Here is a 24,809-nt window from a genome sequence, read left to right as displayed (position 1 = left end):
GCGCAGCGAGCGCCGGAGGAGGAGCTGCGGGAGGGGGAAGGGGGAGGAGGAGCCGGCCCTCGGCCGAGCCGCTCCCGCCCCTCAGCTGGGAGCCCGCAGCCGGCTGGTGCGAGCGGCAGAGCCGAGCGGCGCCGCGCAGAGCCGGGATGCGGGAGCCGGGGATGGGGTAACCGCGCCGCCCTGCCCTGCTCCCCACCATGTAGGCGAGCCCCGGGCTCCGCGCACATCGCTCCCCGCCGCCTGCACCGCGTTCTCACCGGCCCGGGGGACCATGCGGAGCGCCCCGGTCTCCGGGCTCCTGCCGCTGCTCCTGGGGCTGCGGCTGCTGCTGGGCGGCGGCGCCGCGGCTCAGTACTCCAGCGACCTGTGCAACTGGAAGGGGAGGTGAGGCGGCATCCTGCCCGGGCGGGGGGGAGCGGGGACTGTCCATCGCCGTCCCAGCGGGGGAAGAAGCTGATGCCGAGCTCAAAAGGGAGACCCGGTCCCTCTGCGGTGCCCAGCCGGGGTTCGGGGAACGGCGGGGAGCCGGGGGTGGATCTGCCTCCCTCCCTCCCGGCGGGCTCGCCGCGAAGAGACGCTGGGCAGCGGTCCCCGGGCAGGGAGGGATGGAGGGGCCGGGGCGAGCTGGGCTCTTCTCGAGGGGGTTGAGGGGCCGGGGCGGGCCGGGCTCCCCTCGGCGCCGTTCGGGGGGCCGGGAGACGGAGGGCGGTGCCAAGTCCGCTTCAGAGAAGTTTCTCCCCGCGACCATCCTCGCCGCGGCCCCAGCGCTCGGCGGAGGCGGCGGCCGCGCCCGGGGGAGCAGCGAGGCAGCCCCGGCTCGGACCGGCCCTGGGATGCGCTGCACCTGCGGAGCGCTCCCGCAGCAGCCAGCGCGTCCCTCCCCGGGGCTTTTGCTGGCTCCTTTCCCTTCCCTCGCCTCTGCGCTCCCCCTCCGTGCGCGTCCCGCACTCCGCGCTCAGCCCCGGGCTCGCTCCCTCGTCCCCCGGAGATGATGATGGTGATGGTGATGAGCTCCGGGAGCAGGGGCCGGCACAGCGGCCGCGCTCTTGATTTATTCTAATTGCACCGGTTGAGAAACCTCTCCAGTTCTCTAGTGTTTATCTCCCAAATTATCTTTCCTTTAATTGGTTGTAATATGTTTAACGCGCGTGGTTGGGTCTGTGACCTTCTCCTCTCTTTATAGGTTTAAAAAAGCAACTCTGCTCAGCTAGCAAGTATTGCTGGGTCAGGCTTACTTGGAGACTAAAGTGGTTCAACTCTGATACACTCTTCAGATCTGACTTTCTCTAACATCAAAGTTTGGCCAGCCTGTATCAGTGGGGTGTTTTGGAGTAGAGAGAATTCAAAGTGGGAAAACAATTGGATTGACTTTCAACATCATGATTTCTTGTACATTACTGTCTGAAACATGGTGCTGGTGCTTTGAATTTTTTTGTTGTTGTTGGTTTTGTTTTGTTTTGTTTTCTCGATAATTGGTGCATAGTTAATAGCAGTGAATCCACTTGAAGATGGGTCTGCTTGATAGGGATCAAACCTCTGGCAAACTCCTAATTTGTCATTTTTCTTAAAAAACAAACCCCAAACCCAACAAACAAAAAACCTGAAAATGCTGTACCAAAGCATTCCAAAGCATCCCAGCTGCGGTCCTTCCCTGGACCTTACCACCTGATACCGCAGCAAGTATTTTAAAAGAATGTTGACAAACCCCTGCAATTCTGTCCTGTTTTGCTCTAATTTTTGTCCTGTTTTCCTAGAGCAAGCAGTGACCCCTCATGCCACCTGAGCAGGGTTGGAATAAGCAATGCCTTGAGTATCAGCCGAGGGGGTGATGCTTGGGCTGGGGGGAAGTGAAGTCTTGTGGCTGAGTTTGGGATGAACCTGGCGATGCCAGCTTGGATTTACTCGCCTGTTGTAGTTCTGGTGAGCTGAAGTGGTGACAGCTTTGTGATGGAGCTGTTGGAGGAGCAGGGAAGGGAGAGCAAAGTTTAGCCTGGATGGTTTCACTTGTGGGAGAGTTTCAGAGTTGAGTTTTGGGAGGGGATAAAGTAACCCAGGCTGATTTAGGCCTTACTGGTGGCAAACAGGTGTTGTCAGAAATGCTGGCAGTCTAAAGGCCACTCAATGTAATCTGATTTGTCCTAAAAACACAGCAGTTAAGGAGGAAATAAAGTAATTTGATGCACCAGTAAATATAGTTAATTAAATACTTCAGTGTGGATACTAAGAGTTATATGGGTTAGAAAGAACTTTTTTTTTCATGCAGAATATAATATTTTGAAGTCATGTGATGATTTTTTCCTTGACTGTCAGGAAAAGTTATGAACTTGAATGCCAGGCACAATCTTTCTTCCGCATTGAAGTCATAGGTTGGCTTGTGCTGGTGGATTTAAGAGTCATATCATCTTCTGTAGTAAACCTGAGGGGGTTTTCTTACTTTTATATGCATGTCTATATTAAAACCAACAGTTTTAAACCCAAAACAGTCTGGATGTTTTTCTTTCCTATTAGCTTGTGGAGAAGTGATGAGCTTCTACCCCTGAGTAGGATGAAGAGCTTCACTAGGATTCCTCTGGATATCCCTCATGCTTCCAGGGAAATCTGATGCAATGCACAGCTTGACACCTGCAATTTAAGTACAAGCCATAATAGCATCTTAATAAATAGCTTGTCAGAGAGCTTCCAGGAAAGCTTTGTCCAGGAGAAAGCAACTTCACTGCAATGTGTCCAGTTATTACTTTTGCTGTAACTTCAGGTTTTTGTGCTGCAATGAGCTCTTGGTGCTTTGGGCAAAAGTGCTTCAGTGACAGGCTGAGAGAATGTGCTGGCCTGGCAGGTTGGACTGTAGGCTTTGGTATGGAGAATTCAGCTCTTAGGTGGCTCCTTTTGTCCATCAGTCTTGCCCTTGGCATGGTGGATGCTCTGAGGAATTCTTAATATTCTCTAGACTGTCATCTCTCATTAAATTCTCCAATTTGGGAGCAAAAAGTTCTCCGTGTCCATTGCAGGGTGCAGGGAGGACATGGGTACTTGTAGGGCTCTTCAGCACATCTTGACTAGAATAAATAAATTGATAGTGTGAATATTCTCACTCCCTCTTTCTTTAAACAACACCTGTTCCACACTGCAGGGTAACAAATCACTGCAGTGATACTGTAACAGGTTTTTCAAGGCAAACATAAGGGGAGGGTGGAAGCCAGGACGGGATAAGGACAAGGAGACAGATGCAGTGATTCAGGATGTCCTCATGGATTGCTATGAGGAAGCAGCTGTAGGAGTAGCTTGTTGTAGAAGTCTGTCCCAATAAACAGCACACAAACATTTCAAATGGGTGATGGATGGCTCATCCATCACTGCAACCATGAAACACCTGCCCTGTGTCCTCGCCATGTAATCAAAAAACCAAAACTCGAGTGAGTTTGGGGAATGAAAAGCTCCTGGGTCTCCACTGCTGTGTGGATGTGGTGTGTCGGGTGAGTGGCTAGCGAGAGCTGAACCTGGTGTTAAACACTCTCTCAATGTGAGGACAAGTCATTCTGACTGAAAGCACAGCGACAGGTTTTACTGGATGATGATGGTTGCTGTTAAATAATGTGAACGTGTATTTTGAAATCTGCTTAACTTTTGAGTCATCCTTTATTATAAGGCTTAATGTGTGCAGGTACTTGTGCTTGATGTATCTGTCTAATGGCATCACCCTTGCCTGTGGGATATAATTGGCTTTCAGAAGATAATTTCAGAGTCCACCCTGTTTTTCGTTTGAACAGTGTGAATGTTTGAACACAATTAACGTAGCTCTTTTTTTTTTTATTATTTTTTTTTTTTCCCCTCTGGCAGAAATTCACTGCCTCAGTGTTGATCACTTGCGACAGAAGTTTCGCTGCATGAGTTCAGAGTTTTGCCCCTGGTGTCTTTCCTCTGTTTAAGCTCTCAGGCTGGAATGTGCCAGTAGAAGTCCTGCAAAACCTCTGCAGCTTGTTTTGATGTCTTGAACAGGGACAAGTGACGTGTGAGGATAACTTTCTGCCCCTTTGCTGAGGGATAACCTTCACACTGTTTAATTTTGTTTATTTGCAGCTTGCACATAAACTGACTTCTGTGTTTTCTGTTGAGCGGCATCATGTGTGTGCTGTGGTGAAAACTGATTTTGTGGACCAGATGTGGATTTACAGTCAACTTGAAATATCCCTTTGCAAGTAAAGTTTCCTGAATGTGTTAAGTACTACTGAATTTGAGGGCAAGAGACTAAAGGTTAAAAGCTTGTCCCTCTTTCCTCCTCATCTGTGTTCTTGATGTGGCTTTCAAGATTCTTCAAAAGCACATGTTTGGAGGCTCTATTGTTATTAAATATGACTTTTTTTCTTTCTGAGCTTCCTCATGTAACCTCTATCAAGTGGGTCACACCGACACTCACAATAATGAGTCACGTCAACAGTAAATGCAAACCATATGGTTTGGTTTTTTCCCTTTTACACATTGCTTGTAGTTACTTTCTAAGTGCTGACTTGAATTTAGACCCTGTTCAGTACCCAAATATGTCTTTGGGATGGGGAACTGTGTATTTGGAGGTTTCTGCTGAGGAACCAGGACTTGATGTCATCACTTGCACTACACTAAAATATGATTTTGCCACAGGTTTCTTGTGTAACCTCAGACTTAATCCCTTTAAATTATTTTTTTTCCCCTGTCTTGATTCATCTGCCTACAAGTGGGAATGTTGTGAAGCTTCCCTAAAATCCTGCAAAGCAGACCCATGGAGGGACAGAGTCTGGTTTTGGGTAGTCCTCTGCAGGCACAGGATAAAAGATGCTTGTGTTTGGGAACAAGGTGCTCAGAGCATGGGAGGAGAAACAAGCTTGGTGGTGAAGTTGTTTGCTTATACTCACTTCATAGGTTTGTGACAGGACAGAGACTGGGACTTTTAGGATTTTTCCCTAATAGCCCAAATACTGCAGCCAATAAATCAGACTTCCCACAGCTTGTTCTTCCATCTGCAGTGAAGTGCAGTGCTGTGTCAGGGCTTTGAGTCACTCTGGGTAAGGAGCTGGTGGGGTTGGTGCAGCATCAGTGATAGGCAGCAAGGTTTGTGTGGAGCTGCCCTCAGCTTGGGCCATGGGCATTTACTACTCAATCTGCTTAGCAGCTGGCCCCAGGACCCTAAAAAACTGCTGTGTTTCTTAGGACAGCACACACAACCCTGTGTTGTTCTCCTGTCCCATCCCTGTGGTCTCTGTGAAATGGTTGTTGGGGTGTTCATTTTTGGCCATGGTAAATGGCCACGTGTTCTCTTTCTTGCTAAAGACGGCTCTGTGTCTGCTCGTAGCTCATCAGTGGAAATGATAAAATGAGCTTAAACCTCGTATTGAGTAGCAGTGGGAGGGACAAGCTCCTACCAAAAAAAGCAGCACAGTTCAGTGCTTCCCCAGCTATGAGAAGGCAGTGTGAGGTCTCTCCTCTCCTCTCCTCTCCTCTCCTCTCCTCTCCTCTCCTCTCCTCTCCTCTCCTCTCCTCTCCTCTCCTCTCCTCTCCTCTCCTCTCCTCTCCTCTCCTCTCCTCTCCTCTCCTCTCCTCTCCTCTCCTCTCCTCTCCTCTCCTCTCCTCTCCTCTCCTCTCCTCTCCTCTCCTCTCCTCTCTCTCCTCTCCTCTCCTCCTCTCCTCTCCTCTCCTCTCCTCTCCTCTCCTCTCCTCTCCTCTCCTCTCCTCTCCTCTCCTCTCCTCTCCGAGTTCAGGGCTGCCCAGCTGGGTTACAGGGTATCGGTAGCACGCAGAGCATTGCTTTTGCTGCAGTTTACAGGGTGAGCTTGGCATCCCTCCCAGTTTCAGATCCATTGGGAATATAGACTTGGAAAGGGAACAAAGTACTTGGAAAAAGGTGGAGTCTGATCTGCGAAGCTGGAGAACACGGTGGATTGAGCCACCGGGAAGGGAGTTTGAGCGTACGTGTTCTGCTCAGTATGCACAGCTCAGCTGATGGTCACTAACTGAGCCTGTAGTAATTTAATTGCTTTTGATCATGTGCTTATATCCAATTTAATTTTGAAGCCTATTACTAGTGGTTTGAAGCTTTCGTCTGGGGGATGATTTCTAATTGTCCCATAATATTAAGGCTGAAGTGTTGCAAGAGACCTGCGCTGCTGAGCTGGACGGGCCAACACCCAGTGATGTCCTGGGCTTCCTGCATTTCTTGCTGTGTGTTTTTTGGAAGGTTTGGGGTTGACATTGACATCAGTTAGCTGTGGCATTTCTCTAACCTTCTCTTTCTTTCTTCCTGCAGTGGCTTAACCCACGAGTCTCACAGGAAGGATGTTGAACAGGTCTACCTCCGCTGTTCCGAAGGGTCGATAGAGTGGATGTACCCCACGGGAGCACTCATAGTCAACCTGCGGCCCAATATTTCACCTGCCTCTTACAAACACTTGACTGTTTGCATAAAGCCCTTCAAAGACTCTGCGGGAGCAAATATTTATTTGGAAAAAACTGGAGAACTGAAACTCTTGGTCCGAGATGGAGACCGCAGCCCCAGCCGAGTGTATTGCTTTGGCTACGACCAGGGGGGGCTCTTTGTGGAGGCCACTCCTCAGCAGGACATTAGCAGGAAAATTACAGGCTTCCAGTACGAATTGATGAGCAAGGGAATAGCAGCTGATTTGCACACAGCTTCTGGTGAGTTCCGGGGTATTGTCAGATTTCCACGTCCTGTATTGGATGCGTAACAGATGGCAGAGTGAGTGAGTGAGTGGGAAAGTGGCTGGATGTGAGTTTCGTGTGCTTTTAAGGACATGTTTTATAAACTGAGCTATTGCAGAAGAATTGATTTGGTTTGGGGTTTGTTGTCGTGTTTTGGAAGCTGCTGGCATAGGCTGAACTCCAGTGATTTGTTGGGAGCCGCAGTGTGAAGGAGTCTCCCCTGCAGGGGCAGGGTGTATTACAGGAGCTAGCTTTACTCTGCACTGAACTCCAGATGAACTGGGCTTCCCAGCCTTGCTGTAACACTTTTCTAACTACTTTTTTACTCAGTTTTTAAGACCCTGCTGCATGTTTTGAATAATAATCATTTAAACAAGGAGGCACTCCTTTTCTTGGGTGTTTTGGTTTGTTTTTTTTTTCCTATGCAAGTAGTGCTACTTGCTGACCTAATAATTGCTTTATCTGGGTTTTGTTTGTTTGTTTTGTTGCATTTGTCTGTGTTTCTGTTTTTTTGATTTAATCTTTTTTATTCAAATAAGGAAAATGCTGTGTTCCTTCCTCAGCTCTCCTTATTACACCCTCCTGAGCATTACTGTGCCATGGCAGAGCTCTCCGACACCCTGACAATACTTTTACAGGACAGTGTTGTCTTCTCTCTCAACCGTTATGAAAAGCAAGTTTTGTAGGGAGGAGTTTTACTCCAATCAAAAGCTTATAGGAAAGAGGGGCGGACAAATGGAAAGATCTTACAAGCCTGTAAAGTCTGATACTATATGGCATTTGGAACAATGACTGTAGGTGTGACCTAAGTGTGCTGAGCAATTGGACAGTTGGAGAAGAAAAACTGGCATTTGTGGAGGGTGACAGGGTGAAAGGGGAATTCCCTTTAGATAGGGATTATCTATCTGCTTCATGCATTTTCCCCATTCAGGATTGCCTCAAGCTTTTATCCCCGAAACCAAGGAGGGGAGATTTCTCGAACAGCCCAAGGAATTGCAGATTTAGGGTAGTTTGTCTCAAATGACTTCAAGGGTTTCAAGGTTTAGGTATTTTAAGTGGGGAACCGGATTTGTTTTCTCTTTTGAAATGTGGGCTGCCTTTGCTCTTTTGGGTGAAGGCAACGAGGAGAGTCCTCAGAGCAGACCTGGGATGACTCAGCCCAGGGTAAAGCCGATGTTTGGTGAGGCTGTGTGGCCCAAGAGCCTGATGGAGGCTGCCCAGACTCTGCCGTGCTGATGCCACATGCTCTGCCTGAGATGCTGCTTGATAAGCGGTGCTGTGACTAATTAAACTGCAGCTGTATCTTCCAGGGATATCTTCTCTGGGATAAGCGATTGCAGAACTTGTTCCATCCTCTCCCCTCCCCTGGCTGCTTTCCACGTCAGGCTCTGTTTGTGTATTTGTGCAGCCCTGCCAGTGTTAGATGTTGTCACGCCAGCTCGGATCTTTATTTTTGTGCAGCTCTGAGCTGGACTCAGCTCGGCTGAGCGGAGCTGGGCTCGGGGCTGATGCAGTAACCCCGGGAACTGACAGGTGGCAGCTTCGCCATTAAAACAAACAAAAAAATATAAACACAAATGTTCTAAATTCTAAGTCACTGCCTTTACTTTTGCCAGGCTGACGAGTGGCAGCTTATTATTGGGCATTCTGCATTTTAAGCAGATGGCTCCGCTACATCCAAAAATTGCTGCAAATGAAGTGGGGTGTCTCTGCTGAGCTGCTTTCCCAGTAAGATCATTTGTGCAAAGATGAATACACTGTGCAGAATGTCAGCTATGTAGTAAAATTCCGTTGCAGAAGACATTAAATACATTGTTTGATCAGTTATTTGGGGAATGTTCCCAGATTCAGTGCTGCTTTCCCTGTCAGGCTGTGAGGATGGAGACACAGGCTGATGAGAAGTCACTTAAACTTACTGAGAAAAATCCTGTGCTCTTTTTTTTCCAAAAGAAGTTGAACTAGCTTTTGCATATAGTAAAATAATATGACAGAAAGAGTGCTTATCATTTCTGGGTTTAGTCTGCATTTAGTGCTTCTCCTGAGCTTTGCCAGCATTGAGGACTTGCTGCTGACATCCTTTACCGTCACAAGCCAGCACAAACTGCTGTGCTTTCAGAACCAAATGCTCTTCTTTACACATAAAATCTTAGAGGTTTTTAAAGCTGGTTTTTTTCAGGGACGTTCAGAAGTCAAACTGAGGACTGAATCCAATTACAGCCTTCCTCTTTAATAGGCACATTAAATCACTTTTTCAGTGACTGCTGTATTTTCAGCTGTAACAGACACTGGTTGAATTTCAGTGCTGTCTTATGAAACAATGTGGTGGGGAATCTGCTCCATTCTCCAAGTGTCTCGTTTGGCTAGAAGAAGCTTTTTAATAGTTCATCAGCAGAGCCTTCAGGGCAAACTGGGGATCTCTATTGTATTTTAAATTATTTCTCTTGCCCTTTTTTTGGATCCCCAGACTCCGGGGAGGGGCTGTGCAGGGTGAAAACACGATGAAAATGCCACACATGACTCTTTCCACTACTCACTTAGATGAGCAGTTTTATTTTCCTATAAATATCTGTACATCTGGGGGGACTGCCAAATAGCTGCCTTGTGAGGCTTCCACAGAGCAATATATCTGAGGCTCTGCAGTTCGTGGAGCTCCTTTCTTCTGGAGCAGCTTCTAGTTTTCCTGTGAAACCTCAGACAAAACGCCCTTTTCTGAGCTGCTTATTTGGAAGGGTGAGTTTACAATCACTGAAATCACTGAAGATTTCTTCGTTGGAGAGGAGGCTCAAGTCAGAGGCAAGTGCTGAGCTTGAAGGAGCTGAGAACTGCGTTTGAGGTTCTGCATTTCCCACCACCCTCACTTCAGTCCCTTGTTCACAAACGTGGCTGATGTTTTTGGCTGCTGCACTCTGGAAGAACGAGGCTGCTCTGTCTCAGTTGCAGTTTGAGAGCTTTAGCAGAGCTGGCAGTAGGTGTGAAGAGATGACAAAGATGTGAGATACTGTTGTAGATGGGGCCTGAGATGTGCTGAGCAGAGGAAGTTGCAGCGCTTCTTCCGATGGCAAAGAGTTGAAAATGGCAAATATTGCATGATTTTCTTGCTACTTCGGAGTGGGGAGATGAGGATCATAAAAGCCCCAGGTGTGGGGCTCAGTAATCCAGCCCTCTCCTTGTGCAATAGCTACTTGCTAACAACTTCTCCCTGCTTTCCCTAAGTGCTGTGTTTGTTTCCTGGTGATAATTGTTGTACTCTGCCCTTGAATTTACTCTCTCTTCCTAACCTGGCATCCCAGCGCTGATTAAAGGGTGTAAGTCATCTGTTTAATACTTTAATGACCTGTCCTTAGAGTCCTGACTTTGCAGGGAGCATCGACAAATCAACAATGCTTGGCAAGGTGCCTGTGGTTTAATTAGAAATCCTCAAGTTTTATTAGTTTGCAGCCATTCTTTCCCACTTAATCAGAGCCTAGCAAATAACTCAGTAGAAAACATTTGCAGGTTCAGCTTTGGCCTTTCCCTTTCTTTGGAATGGTTGAATGACACAGGGCAGTCTTAACAATTTTCTAGATTTTGGTGGCTTAACCCTTTTCTTGGCTCTGACTCTGCCGTACCCCACTCTCTCAAGATTTTCCTAAGTGTAGGAAGAACTTGTGCTGTCCTGACAGATTTTAATTCAGGTTGCTGACCTGTGGTGTGGGAAGTTTTTTACCGTGATGCTAACAGTCAGAACAAGTGCATTTCTTCAAGTGTAGTTTCTCAAGATGGGAAGAGGAGTGAAGGCAAACATGCCACAGCTCTTGGCATCATTTTTATTTAATGGGAGTAGTCCCTAAGAAGGGTCACCTTGACAATTCAGGCACCTCGATGGGTGTGTTCTCCCTTCATATCCAAAGGGATGGTTGACTGAAAGTGCTTTTGATTTCAGATTAGGCTCTGGGTTGCACTCCTCTATCATTGCCATCCCCGCTGATGGTCCATTAACTCCAGTTTATGCTCTGAAACCTCGGTGTGAGCCCAAGTGAAGAACTGAGGCCCTGTGACATTTTGGCCTGAGGCCACTGGAGAATCGGCAGAACTTGTCTGAGTTGTTGAATTCTGTTGATTCTAATCTTTTCTGCTTGCGCTGGAAGAAAATACTCTGAATATCAGAATATCAGGCAAGCAGATGGAGGTTTTGGCAAAAAGTGTTGTTTGGCCATATTCTCCCTACAAGTTTTCCGAGGTGCTGACCCACACAAACTTCTCGGCTGTGCCTGGTTTAGGTCTGCCTTGCACCACAGCACGCTGCTTGCATTAAATTTCTATGAAAACTGTGAAGGTTCCTTGAGAGAAAATTGCCTTTTTGAGTGCTTCATCTTCTGCTCAGCTAATCTGAAACAAGAATCTGTAGGTTTGACCAAAAGTTTTGGAGAGGAAGGTGAATCCTCCTCCCTGTCCCACCAAAGGAGCTTTATTTTGTTACTTAAAATCTGTGTTTCAAGGATATCTCATCAAGCTCTGGGTGCAGCTTTGTTCAAGCTGTGTAGTTTGCTTTTCCCAGTGCACACTCGTGGGGATGTCTGTAATTTAGCTGTCAGAGCTCAGAGGGTATTTTGAAAGCCCTTTCATTCCCCACCTGTTTTTGTGTAGTAAAGAAGTCAAACTTTAACAAAAATGCCCCTTTATCTTGATGGCATCTACAGACTTAATGCAGATTCTATTAACTGCTTTATATGTTTTCTTTATTAATGCTGGGTACCTGGCTGAGAATATTAGTACACAGGAGGTACAACACTTGTGTGGGTATCTGAAAAACAAGGCAAAACCGGATAAATCCAGTTAAGTAATTGACAATATTCAGCTATTTCCTGTATGCTGTTAATTCACTGTCCAGAGAAAACAGATCAGAAATTCAGGAAGCTCAGAACTATTTGGGCTACACCAGCGTTCCTGCTAACAAATGGCTTTTTAAAGCACCCTTCTTAAGTCTGATCTTTAATGCAGTGTGTGTTTGGCAGAGGTGGGGCACCAATCTGCCCCATGTCCTCCCAGGGATCTATTGTCACCCCACCTCATAGGTTTCTAGTCTGATGCTTTCCTCTGCTTCCTCACAAATATCCAATCTTTAGGGTTTTTTCCTTTCTTGGGAGCTGGATGTGCTGCTTGGCTTTGTAACCTGCAACAGCACATCGTAGAATCACATTGCTCAGAGCCCCATCCGAGCTGGCTTTGAAAGTTTCCAAGTTTAGGGCATCTGCCACTACTCTGTGCCTCCTGTTCCAGTATTTCACCATCCTCACACTGGTGTCTTTTTCACTTCTTGTCAGAGTGGAAACTTTCTGGTGTTTTGTGCCGAGGCTGGCGAGCAGGAGGCTGTGCCTGCTGTGCCCACTCCTCGCCAGGGTAACCGTGCCCGAGCTCCTCGCTGCTGTGGGCAGAAAAGGTGATAGAAAGAAGCACCTGGAACACTTCAACTGAAAGTCCCCGTGACCTTTATGCCTAGCACAGGTTCTGCCTGAGTAATTGCGACCATCTGAGATGCTGGCACTGCGCTGCGTGGCAGGGTGAGAGCACACGCCGTCAGATGAGAAAAATGCCTCGCTTTGTGTTCCTCCCTCCCTGTTTTCTGTGCAGGTTAAAGCTCTCCTACCTCTTGGCGTTGAGGGGTTAGAGCTTTTTAAGGCCCCTTCCAACCCAGACCATGCTGTGACTCTGTGAAGGTTGATACTGCATTCCTCTCATTTGGGGTTTGCTGGAGAAATGAATAATAAACAGCAAAGTTGAGGGATCTGCCCCACAGCCCTGAGCACACCTTGCTGGGTGGCTCACCTGTGCACCCATAGCTTTGATGATTTGTTTGACTTTTCTCTAAAAGGTCATAAACAAATTTTAAGAGAAAAAACCATCAGAAAACAGCCTTTATTGCAGTTTCTCAAAATACACTGCTGTATGAGGGATCCTTGTGACACTCCTGCTCTAGGATACAATATTTCAAATGTTTTTTTTTGTGTGTGTGTGCTCCCCTTCCTTGCAAGGAGTTTGTTCACACTAACTTTGTCTTTCCCATAGTAATGGCTGATCCAAAACTTGGTACAAAGTAACCATGAAAATATAAACAGCATTCCCTAACCTTAGTGTGCAAAAAACACCTTTAAAGCTGATTTTTGGGGGTGTGCCACTGGAACCGTGTGTCGTGGAGCAGCACCGAGCTGGATCAGGCTGGCTGCAGTATAACACTGCCTGGAGTGGGAATAATTTTGAGAAGCTGGAAACCTGCTCCAGTTATTCATGTGCCTGAAGTGGTCGGGTTTGGGTGAATGATTGACTGGGTGGGGGAGTTTCTGAAACTGGAGTTCTTGAAACTGGAATGGTTTCAAAGTGCTGTTCTGATGCTCAGGGAATGCACACGCTCGTAAGTCATCTTGATTTGAGCAAGGGTGATGTTTTGGGGACCTGAGTCTGAAAAATACAAAATAAGAAGCCTCCACCTAAAAGAATGCCCCCACCAAAATGGGATGAATGCCCTAATTTAATCTCTCCTTCCCCCAAGAAAATGGTTTTGCCAGCATCTTCTCTGGCCCTGCTCGTGCTTTGATGTTGTCGGACAGGAGTTGGTTTTGCGGTGGGCAGAGGAGGTGACAATGGGGCTGCAGTGGTAAATACACAGCTGCAGGGGAAAGGGGGATAGAAAATAGCTTATTTTTGCTAGACTGGCCACGAATGCCGTTAGCTTATTTCCCAACTCAGTGGGCAGTCGAAACCAATAAGCAGTCAGGTGTATTGTCCGGGCAGCTGGGGCTCCGCTCTGCTCTGACCTTTGTGTATCACCAAAGATGGTCCCAAACAGAGCTGCAATCCAGCCCAGTTGCTTGGCAGTCTTTAATAATGCTCTGTGCTTGCTCTGCAAAACTGTTTAGTTTGCTAATTCCTGAGGCTGTAGTTGAAGAAGGGATGAGAGGGTGGGGAAGCTGCATTCCTCTTCCCACTGACTGAAACATGGGCCAAATCTTTCCTGTGTTGGAGTCTTCATTTGCGGGACAGAAAACCTCTTTCACCTCAATCATTGCTAGAAGCCAGAAAATATTCACTGAAATGTTGCACAGATACTTGGAAGGCGTCCTGGACCTAAAGCTGTGATGTGTTCTGTCTGACCTTGGGAGGTTTAATACTGGCTCAGAAAAGCTGCTGCCCTGTGACAGCCTTGAGCCAGTTAACCTGGGGCACTGTCTCTGATTTGTGGAGGGATTTTTTTGGTATGGGTTGTACAGGCACCTCCTCTATGGGGTTTGAGCATTAACTCCTGCAGTGGGCATCACCTCTGGTGTTTGCCTTTATCCTTTCTGTACTGAAGCCCTGGGAGAGCTGAAGTGATCAGTGGTGCTGGGAAATGCACAGACATTCCATGCCTGCCTGCCAGGATCGTTCCTGTTTGTACAGGATGCGCCTCTGCCCTGCCAGAACGGTCAGTAGCTGTACCTCAGTCACTTCTTCTGCAAGTGCACGTCAGAAATTTGAGAGAAAAGAAGTTTCTGTGTAGCACTGGCGAACGAGCTTGATATGACCAAGCACACTGTGGTTTTAAGTAAGAAAAGGTGATGTATCCCAAAGCTTTTACTGTTACAAATGAGAAGTTTTAAGTAGCTTTTTCTAAGGTTAACTGAACAATGTTACAGCATTGAGGCTATCTCCTTGTGTAGCTGTAGCCCTTCCCAAGAATAGGCTGATCAAATGAACATGGTTTTATAATGAAAACTGGCCTTGTTCCTTCAGAGCTCTCCCACACACCAAAAAGAATTTGATTTCTAGAAACAGGAAGAAGAAGGACCTGTGTGGAGCTGAGTGCACGTATGCTTTTTTCTTTTCATTTTTTATTTAAAGACACACTTAATCTTTGATCTGTCATTACTCCACTCTCAGGGTTTAACTTTAACCAGCCACTTGTTTCTTAATTCTATTCCTCTGCTCCATCAGGGGCATTAATGGACCGGACCGAAGGGGCGGAGGGAGGGAAGGCTTTTGTGCTCCTGGCAGGTTTCCAGCCTGGTAGTAGGTGCTGGCTCCAGCCTCCCCTCCAGCCCTGGCAGGGGCAGGGAGAAGCGCTTGGCTGCACAATTTCCCCAGGGCATGGGAGTGAAAAAACACCTTACTCGTTCCTTTTCTGCTGTGCAAGCACTGCGTGACAGCTGAGCGCTGTGCTGGCTATCGGAGACAAAGCCCAGCAAGACATCAAAAACTTCATAACTTCACGTTTGCCTACACCTGACCCCTGCCAGCTTTTACAAAGGCTTCGGCGTGTCGTTTTCTTTAGAAGAAAATAAGAAATGTTTTCAGTGTGCATTTTGGGAGGGGATGAGCCAAAAGTCTTTGGGTCTGCATTTCCTTAGGTCCTGCGTGGCAGTGCAGGGGTGCAGTGCTGCAGCTGCCTGTGCTGGCACGTTCTCCTGCGGTGACAGCGAGGGACACGCTGCCCCAGCCCTTCTGCTGCAGCTCAGAGAGGGTCAGAGGAGGCCCTCAACCATCCAGAGGCACCTCTGGCTCCCAGCAGCTCATTTCTCCTCGTGCTTCCCACTCCTAATCCCCCTTGGGCAGTAGCGGTAGGTTTGAGGAAGGAGAGAGGTATTTTCTGTGAGATAGTCAAATAGAGCTGCTTTTTTATGGCTTTATAGTGGTGTCTTGTGCACGTAGAGCAGGAGAAATTCCCAGCAGTTATCTCGCTGCCATCTTTTCCCTCTAATTGCAGTTAGGGAGGGAGAGGAAAAAAAAAGAAGCAGATGTGTACAGGTGCTGCTTGCACAGGAACATGGGCTGGTGTGGTTGCAGAGACACTTCTCTCGTTTGCTGGGCTCTGCTGCTGCAGTGCAGAGAGAGGAATTTGACTGGACATCTGATCTGCTGAGTGGGGCTCTTTTTGGCCACAATATCTTTGCAGGCTTGACTGTAACTGAGGGTTTTTACAGAGCTGTGATGCAATGGGTAAGTGCAGGAGCTGGGATTTGGCAGTGATCCAGTCACCGTTCTGTCTCTGCCCACCCTGCTGCTGGGGCTTGCCACAAGAGGAGAGGCAGAAAGAAGTGTCTTGAAGCTGTGACACTTCTCATCGCTTCTCCTGGGTTGATGCAACTCATGCGTGGAGGTGGAGTTTGATAATGCTTAATGCTGCTTAAATAAAAACGGCTCTGTGGGTTTTTCATGCCTTTTGTTTTGTTTTGTTCTAAATTTTAAACAAACGGCTGTGTTTCTAGCTGACCTTTCAGCTCATTTGTTAGAATGGCTGCTGCATCTTGGAACAGCGAAAAGGCATCAATCCCAAAGGATCCTTACGTGCTCTGTATCTGCTGAGCCAAGTTTCAATCTGAAAGCTGTTGCAAGTGGAGCTTTCCTGGTACCGAATCTCTTCCTCACACTGTTTACATAAATAGTTAATCTTTGGTACTTAGGGACTTTAGTGCCCTCTTGGAGGACAGTTCTGTGAAAAGATAAATTTCTGGTTTATGATCTCTTGTCCTAACGTTTCTCAGAACACAAAGGTCATCACATCTCTGATGGTGAGGTTTTACAATATGCTTTTTTTATTCTTTCTTTGCAGGAAGGAAGTGGTATTAACTCGATTCTCTTGGCACAGCCCATGCCACAGCCTGCAAGAGTCTGCATTTCATTAAATTTATTTGCAGGTTTAAATTGTTCTTGGCCAGTGTCTATATTTTCCAAGTTACTCCTGGAAACTTGTACATGTGTGCAGGTTGAACTGAGTGTTCAAAACGAAAGGCAAGGAATGGGAATTGACACTTCCTTTTCTGGAGGGGTGAAATCACCAGTGTCCCCTCTTCATACAGAGAGGTCAGGGAAGGATGTCCATTGCAGCACCATGATGTTGTTTCAGCTGCTCCATCACCACCTTGTCCCGTACCAAATCTTGGCTGTAAGAAGAAGGGAATCTTGGAGTTTTATATCTGTGCTCGTGACCCTTGTCCCAGGTTGCCTCTTCTGCTCAGATTAACTTTCTAGCAAACAGGGGGATGAACACTTCTGCCTTCAGAAGAGCATTAAACTCTCTCATTATGTTACTCATAGCATTAATCTTGTATTCATCAAAGCACAGCCTCATTGTGGCCTTCCAGTGCTTAAAGGGGGGCTAACAAAAAAAAGGGAGAGTGTCTTTTTACATGGGCAGATCATGATAAGATAACGGGTAACAGTTCTAAACCAAAGGAGGAGAGATTTAGTTTAGATGTTAGGGAGATATTCTTTGCTCTGAGGACAGTGAGGTTACTGGCACAGTGAAGCTGTGGCTCCCCCATCCCTGGAAGTGTTTGAGGCCAGGCTGGACGGGGCTTGGAGCAACCTTGGGAGGGTGGAAGGTGTTCCTGCCCATGGCAGGGGGTGGGAATGAGGTGATCTTTAAGGTCCCTTCTGTCCCAAGCTTTTCTGTGATTTTGTGGTGCCGTGTCTGAGGCTCATTGATCCCGAGGGTTGGGAGCAGGGCAAGTCCAGCTCTCCTGTTTGTTCCCTGACTTGGTATTTTCCTACTGACACGCTGGAAAAAGTGCAGCGCTTGCAGAAAGCCCTGTAATCCTATCCCATCCAAAGACAGGAAGACCTTGTAAAACAAAGCAGCGATGAGAGGGCTCCTCTGTGTGTTGTGACAGGGTGTCAGTAATTTCCAGCCCAGCTGTGGAGGGGCTCTCTGTGTCTCCTGGCCCTGTTTTCCCTCCGTGTGTTATGTTAAATGCAGGTGTGCTGGATTGCAGCTCCGCTGGCCTCAGCTCACAGCCAGCACGTTCCTCCCAAATATGAGGTGCACTGACGGTGCAGATGCGCTGGTGTCGGTTTAGGTGGTGTTTCGGTGTGGGGGTTGTGAGGTTGAGTGTTGTTTTGGCTTGCTCAGGAAGAGCTTTCTGAGGTGGCCAGGAAAGTTGAGGTGTATCAAGAAAGGAAAGGACGAGTCACAGCCTGGTAAACCAGAGTGGTTATCAAATTCTTGCCCACCTGCACTGCAAAGCAGATCTTTTTGTTTGAGATGTGAGCTGTGAGAGGTTTGCTTCGTGGAAGAAATGCTCCTTCAGAGAGGAGAGGCACAGGCGTACTTAAGAAGAAATAATTACAGGGATTTATTTCACTTTATAATTAGTTAAAGCAGGATCAGGGCAAGATTTATTATTTTTTTTTTCCTTGCTCATATGATGTTTGTCCCTAAACTCTTGTCTCCCAGCTAAATCACTGATCCAGTAAGCAGTTGAGACATAATCATTTTTGCTTAGGACTCAGAAAAATAACGGAGAAACGCACCATTTTTGGAGAAACCACATCTCTATTTTTATAACCTGAGTGCTCTGGGAAGTCTGCACTCTGTGTTTCCAGGAAGGAGACTCATCCTATGATGCCCTTTCCAGTCTGGGTGCCTCCAGCAAGAGCTGGCAGCAAGAGTTTGAAAGGTGTGGGTGGGTTTCTTTGTTCCATGTGAACACTGATGTCAGGCTGAGGGAGATGAGTCTGTACTGGAGGTGCTGCAGCACAGGGACCGTGACAAAACCCATCTGAATGTCTCGAAGAGAAAAGACTACTTGTTTTAATCAGAAGACTTAAACCTTAAATGAACAGAAAATTGCGCTTCAACCCTGCCTAGACCTCCTCGGTAGCTTTTGATGCTTGAAAAGGTCTGATTGCTCATCAAAGGGCTGTTCAGAAGTACTGAGGTGTGGGTGATGTGTGCCGTGGAAGGGCAGATAAAGAGCTCAGTGTTTTCCTCCCCCACCATCCACACCTTCACCACACGGCACGCGTGCGCCCGCTTCTTCACGAAACCAAAGGGTATTCCTCGGTGAAGCGGTTTTCTGCAATTACTTTGTGTTCAACATTTTCACTTCTGCTTGAAATGTGTCTCTTCCTGTGCGTGCTGCCGGCACGGGGGTGGCTGTTCAGCACAGCCTAGCTGGGGACACAGGATGGGCAAGGTCTTTTTGGGCTCACTAAGGGCAGGGTTGGGGTGGTGTGTAGGGACCTGCAGCGCTGGCTCATCGGGCGTCCTGATAGCTGTGACGTCGTGGAGCGTGTTGAGAAAAATCTGGACAGGCAGAGGAAATTTCTTTCTTGTGGGTTGGAAGCTGGTTTTGGGGCAAGGTCAGGTCAGTCAGACCCATGGGTGGCTGTCGAAACGCAAATGTTTCAAAAGAAGACCAGGCCCCTTCATGTGGTTTCTGTGACGCCTGCAGCCAGAGCCAGCGCGTCTCGGTTGCGTGTGTCCTGCGGGGAGCTGTCATCCTCCACGATGGCCCCTCCAGGGCCCCCACCTCCTCTTTTCCAGGGAAAGAAGGGTTGTATGCACACAAACCAAAGGAGACAGGACTGGAGCTGTGTGTGTGAGCTGAGGCAGGCCAGCGACACCTCCCACCGCTCCTCGGGCAGCGTGCTAAACTGCGGCGCTAAAGGGGCTCTCAGATCCATCCACAACATCGGGGAAAATCCTTTCTAGACAGCCCAGCTCCCTGGTGCTGGCGGAGCTGGGGACCACCTGAGGCTCGTGGCATCTCCTCAGGGCACACCCCTCTCTCTTACCAAGCGATTCTGCCTCTCCACAGAGGTCCAGGAGAGGACCAGCGATGTGTTTGACGAAGCTGTTGGCCAACAAGTGCGGTCTATTGTTAGCATCGCCTCGTCCTCCTCGGTAACGCCAGGTTCAGAGGGCAAATCGCTCAAAGCAGCTGGGACGTGGCTGCTGGCTTGTGAGGAATGATGTAATTACATCTCCCTCTGCGGGGAGGTGAAGAGGGAGGCCTTTGGAGGCACTGGGCTGGGGCGTTGGAGGGAGAGGGCTGCCTCAGGTTACTTCAGGTCAGGATACTGTCAAAATCCATCCCAGGTGCTCCCAGGAGAGTCGGCGGCCGACGTGCACAATGCAGGCTTTATGCCACCGGTGGTGGAGTTGAGATACAGGCGTCTGGGCTTTACAGGACTTCAATAAAACGTTGCTTTTCCATGTTATTTTTTTCCCCACCTTTCTCCTGCTGCTGTGTGAGTTAAGGCTCTTTGGCCCATCGAGTTTAAAGGAATTAGAGCAGCTGATGTTGATGCTGCTGTAGCGAGTTCATAAGCTCGCTTTTGGATGTGAGAACCTGGGCAGCCCTCAAGACATCCCCAGGGAGTCAGGATCTGGCAAACACAGCTGCCTCGTTCAGCAACCAGGCCCAGTTCCCCAGAGAATGAACATCTTCACCTGCTGTGCATGAGTGAAGTGCTTTTCTTGGGCTTGGTGTTTTTTAAATTTTTTTTTCTAATTTTTTTTAATAGTTACAAGGGTGCTCCCTGTTCTAGCCTGAGGTGTGTGTGTTATTTTGACCTGTGCATGGAGCAGAGCACCTGCTACCCAATCCAGAGGGAATGAGTGCTGAACTGCAGCTAAAGCCACAAACTCTTGTCTTAAACACAGAGATTCCTTCATGGCTGTGGTCCAAAAGAAAGTGTAGGCATTGCCACCTCCTAAGGATTTCGTTTCTTTTATGAGCCTTTATAGGAATGAGGCTTTGGTTGTAGCCAGTGGATGTTATTTGCTTTTCAATGGTCCATTTACCTCAGCAGTAATCCTTCACGACTTGCTTTCCATCTGTGCTGCCATACCTTGTTTTTGCCACTTGCAAGATCTATTTGATACTCTGTGAATGCAGATGTGGGAGTTGTCCCACAGAAGAGGATTTTTGGTCTTCATTTGTCTGGAGCTGCAGAGATGTGTGGTGGAAAATGGTTGTTAAAGCAGCTCACACTGCTGTGAGTCAGCTGGACCTGAAGCAGGTTTTAAGTAATGATCTAGTGTGAGCAATGCTGAGCATTTTTAATTTCCTTTTGTGTTTAAAAAGGCTGCAGGATTTTGCCTAGGGTCCACAATTAAAATGATTTGATTCTGTGTACACACAGAGATTTGTTCATTTGATTTATTACTGTGTCAGTCTATTTAAATTAAAGGAACCACTTTTAAAGCATTTTGTTTTTCATCTCTAATGCTGTTGGTTGTGTTGCACTCCTTTGGAGAACAGAAATGCCCTAGTCATTTTGGTGTTTTCAATTTTCTGATGGGGCTGGATGAACTACAGAGATGTCTGGTTTAAACCAGGACTTAAAAAGGCTGAGATGCCTTTTTATTATGAGGTCCAGAATGAAATATCTGAAATCCAGCTGTGGGTTTAGAGGAGTCCATCAGCTGTACTTCATTTTGGAGCTTGTGTCCATGTGAAAACGCCGTGGGATTTGTGCAAGTTCCCTCTGTTTGGTTGATCTAACTCAGGTCCCCATTTGGACAGAAGGAGGCTGGGGAAGAGGGACTTTTGCCCTGGATGGGTTTGGGAGGTGCCATGAATGGAACAACTCCATCCTAGGATGTTTAGTGACTAAAACACTGAGACTTGCCCCGGGAAGTGGTGGAATCACCATTTCTGGAAGCATTCAAAACGAGTGTGGATGTGGCACAGGGGTTAGTGGTGAGCATGGCAGTGCTGGGTTAATGATTGGACTCGATGATCTTGGAGGTCTTTTCCAACCTGAATGATTCCCTGATTCTGTTACAATTTTCTTTGTCAGATGAAGCTTGCATGTTTGGTCTAGCCACTGATCAAAATCTCTTGAGTCTGAAACTTGAAGTATCTTTAGCTTGAATTTGTTCTAGTACTCCAGTTATGTCCAGGCTTCATCTGGTTCTGCATTTCTCATTATATTAAACATTTTCCAAACTTTTCTGAAAAAGAGAGCTGAAATAGTATGTGGGGAAAGAAGGGTAGGGAAAGCTGACTTGTTTCTGAAAGTTTTGGAGATATTCAAACTAAACAGAAATGTGATCGATCCAGATGCTATTTTGCCTATTCCTTGTCTCTTCTTTTGGAGCTTTTTAAGCTCCTTGAATCATTCCTTCAAATATCCCTGCCCAGAAATGTGCATTTTACATTCCCTTTAATCCTATTAAACAGCGTGTTACACTGTGTATGAATCATCTGACTGGAGCAAATCTGGTGGATTTGGTTCAATAATCCTTCTTTCTGGATCACTGCCTTTCTGGGTCCTTGGAAAAAAAGAAGAGATTTGCCATGTCTTGTGTCAGAGAGTGGCTTGTGCTGTCTGACAGGAGGGTGACAGAGCACTGGAGGCACCAGCTGCGTGTTGTGCGGACGAGCTTAAATCTACTTTTAAGTGCAATGGATAAACTTTGGGAAGCAGGTGGGGCGAGAGGGAGGCTGTGACTATTTGGGAACCTAAACGAAGTGTTTTCAGGTGCTGCGGCTCAAAACCCGAATTTTTGGGGGGTGGGGAGAAGAGGGGTGGCTTCAGTTTGCGGTTTGGTGATGGTCTGTGCGATGGAATCTCATCCTGCAGCCGCCTCCAGCAGGAGCCCTGCTTTGCTGAGCTCTGTGCCTGTGCTGATCCAGGGTTTCCATTTTTCTGGATGATGTGTTGAGGTGACACCAGGTGACAGACAAGGTTCTGATCCTCGTGCCACTGTGGACAGACTCACTGAGCATGGCCAGCCAGGGCAGATCCTGTTAATAAGCAAATTCCTGAACTCCACAGGGTGTCGTAGAAACATCTGTATTGCAACTACAGCACCTTCTCCTCAGAAATATCTGGCTGAGTACAAAGAGGAGCCACATTCTTGCATTGATTAGATTAGTGCAGATATCCAAATGTTTCCAGCAGTACAGGAAATGGTCTTTGTGCTGCTTGAGCTCAAACAGATACGGGCTCGAGTTTCCGCTTTGCCTCATCGCCCTCCAACACATGCATTGGGGTTTTTTCCTCCCCTCTTTGCCTCCCCCACTCTGTAACCTCCTGGATCTTTGATGTGGTGATGACTAAATGGCCCAACAACACTTGACAGAAATTGTAAGAGAGAAGCCTTGCCCTCAGAGTGTAAAAGACGCATGATCTGAGCGCTTTTGAGTGAATTCACAGCACAGCGCCCTGCAGATGCACCCAGTACCAAAATAGATTTTGTGTGAGTGCAGCGAGTGTGCGCAATGTTGGCTAGACAAAATATCCCAGCAGGGTCGGTAAAGAGATCCATGTTCCTGCTTGGGTACAAAAATCTCCTGGAGGCTGTAGGGTTAACCAGGGTCAGCCCCGCTTCTTGTAGCGGTGGAGATGCCAAACAGATCTCTGGAGTGCTTGTGCCCGTGTTGAGTGTGTGTGTGTCACATTTTTTGTTCAGTTTGGATGGTTTATTTATTTAAATTTATTTACCTGCTGCTGTCTAGTCCTTTGCTAATTGTGACCCTTCCTGTGCAGCTCCCTGCCGACCCTGCAGTGACACTGAGGTCCTCCTGGCTGTCTGCACTAGTGATTTCGGTGAGTTGCTGTCTCCCCAGTCCCTTCACCTCCCATGAACACCCAGCAGACACCTCCTCACACCTGGCAACCTCCACCAGCAGTAAATGTGGTCTAAGGGTGCCGGGCACGTGGAGAGCTCTGAACTCAGAACTGTGCCCAGCTGGCAGCTCCCCAGGGTGGACAGAGTGACCCAGCAACCACGGGCAGAAGGTCAAGGATTTGGGTGAATCCAGGAGAAGCCATCACTTGTTGCCCTGCAGTGTTGGTCGACTTGACAAAAGACCAAAAGTTTCACTAATTGTCCCTGCTTCCCTTTTTAAAAGGGAAATTAGCATTAGCTGTATCTGTAGTGGCTGAAGAACAGAAAGTACGTTGTCAGGGAGCATTTAGCACGTATCTTCTTGTTGGAATTCTTCACGATTAAAGCTATTTTTCTGATGTAGTTATTTTTCTGTTTAAATTTAATCTGCGGCTGCCCTTTGCTGGACAGATTACAAATATAAACTATAAAAAAATGCAGACACGTACTGGAGGTTACTGGATAATCTCAACTCTGAGAATAGCAAAGGACCAAAACTTGGGCTGCTGTAGCCAAGTCAGTTCCCCTGGCTGCACAGGCCTGGGTTTGGACCAGGGTCTTCCAAAGCATTTTTTGAGTAATTAATCCTTGAAACCTTTTTCTGTTTCCAGTGATCAGAGGCTCCATTCAAAACGTAACGAACGAGGCAGAAGAGCAAGAATCCATAATTCACGTTGGTGTCAACAAACTGTACAGGCAGAAGAGCAAAGTCTTTCAGCTGACAGGGGAGAGTGGGAACTGGAGAGGACAAATAAAGACCTTGCTCGAGTGCGGGGTGAAGCCAGGAGATGGAGACTTCCTTTTCACGGGACGTATGCACTTTGGGGAGGCCAGGTTAGGCTGTGCCCCTCGATTTAAAGACTTCCAAAGGATGTACAAAGAGGCAAAAGACAAAGGGCTGAACCCATGTGAGATTGGCCCAGATTGAAACCCCCCGTTTTGGCCGAAGACCGCTTTTAGAATTTGGCCAGGAATATTTCCCGGCTGCAGTGGAAACTCTGAACAATCCTGGCCACTGAGGCTGGACAGAGCTGGAGGCTGAGACCCCGCAGCCTGCGGTGCTCACAGGCTCATGGAAGCAACCGAGGTACGAGCTCAGAGGGCTGCCAAGCAAGAAAGGCTGGATTTTTAACCAATCCTGTCCTTATGAATTAAGTTATTATATTTTTTTAGTGACTTCCTTAGGAATGCAAACAAAGAACAACCTCCCATGTCTTAATAAAAGAAAAACCCAAATGAAAACCAAGATGCCTTTGTATCTTTTTAATACTAATTTTTTTTAAAAATGTCTTAAGCTGATGTAGCATTTGGTATGGCGTATTCTGTATAAATGGCCGAGAATGTGATAGAGCACGGTAAAACATCTTAACATTGATGCTTTGTAAAAAGCTTGGTGTACAATTCAAAGTTGTTTCTTATGACAGAAATTTATGGAGCCAAACTCTTTATGTGTGTGTGTTGGTTTTTTTTTTTTTTTTTTTTAATTTGAAAGAATGTACAATTGCTGCCTGCAATTTTTTGTCCAGGCTGGCAAATTCTTTCCATTCCAGAGAAATAAAGGTCCCTGGATTTGACACATGCTGTTTAAAATCTTTATTTTTTTTCTTTCTTCTTAAGGCCAATCTCAGCTAGTCCAGATGTGCTCATAGATCAGTTCTGGGCTGCTCGCTTTTTTTGTGGCTTCTCTGAGCAGAACCAGAGTTCCTGTGAGGCATTGGGAACCACAGTGTGTTTTTCAAAGGGGGAAGCAAGAGCTATTTTTGGAGAT

General features: G+C 47.2%; 1 protein-coding gene across 1 annotated transcript; it reads left to right on the top strand.

The window, feature by feature from the left end:
- Positions 1-99: 99 nt before the first annotated feature.
- METRNL (meteorin like, glial cell differentiation regulator) lies at positions 100-24,615 on the top strand. The gene is made up of 4 exons (XM_040081960.1): positions 100-384; positions 6,272-6,660; positions 22,921-22,980; positions 23,653-24,615. Exons 1-4 carry the CDS (start codon positions 272-274, stop codon positions 23,967-23,969), a joined length of 879 nt encoding a protein of 292 aa, XP_039937894.1. The 5' UTR covers positions 100-271; the 3' UTR covers positions 23,970-24,615.
- The last annotated feature ends 194 nt before the right edge of the window (positions 24,616-24,809 follow it).

This window comes from Hirundo rustica, chromosome 18 (assembly GCF_015227805.2).
Source record: "Hirundo rustica isolate bHirRus1 chromosome 18, bHirRus1.pri.v3, whole genome shotgun sequence".
NCBI lineage: Eukaryota > Metazoa > Chordata > Aves > Passeriformes > Hirundinidae > Hirundo > Hirundo rustica.
The sequence above is the reverse complement of the archived record's forward strand: the minus strand, read 5'-3'. Positions and strand labels throughout refer to the sequence as shown.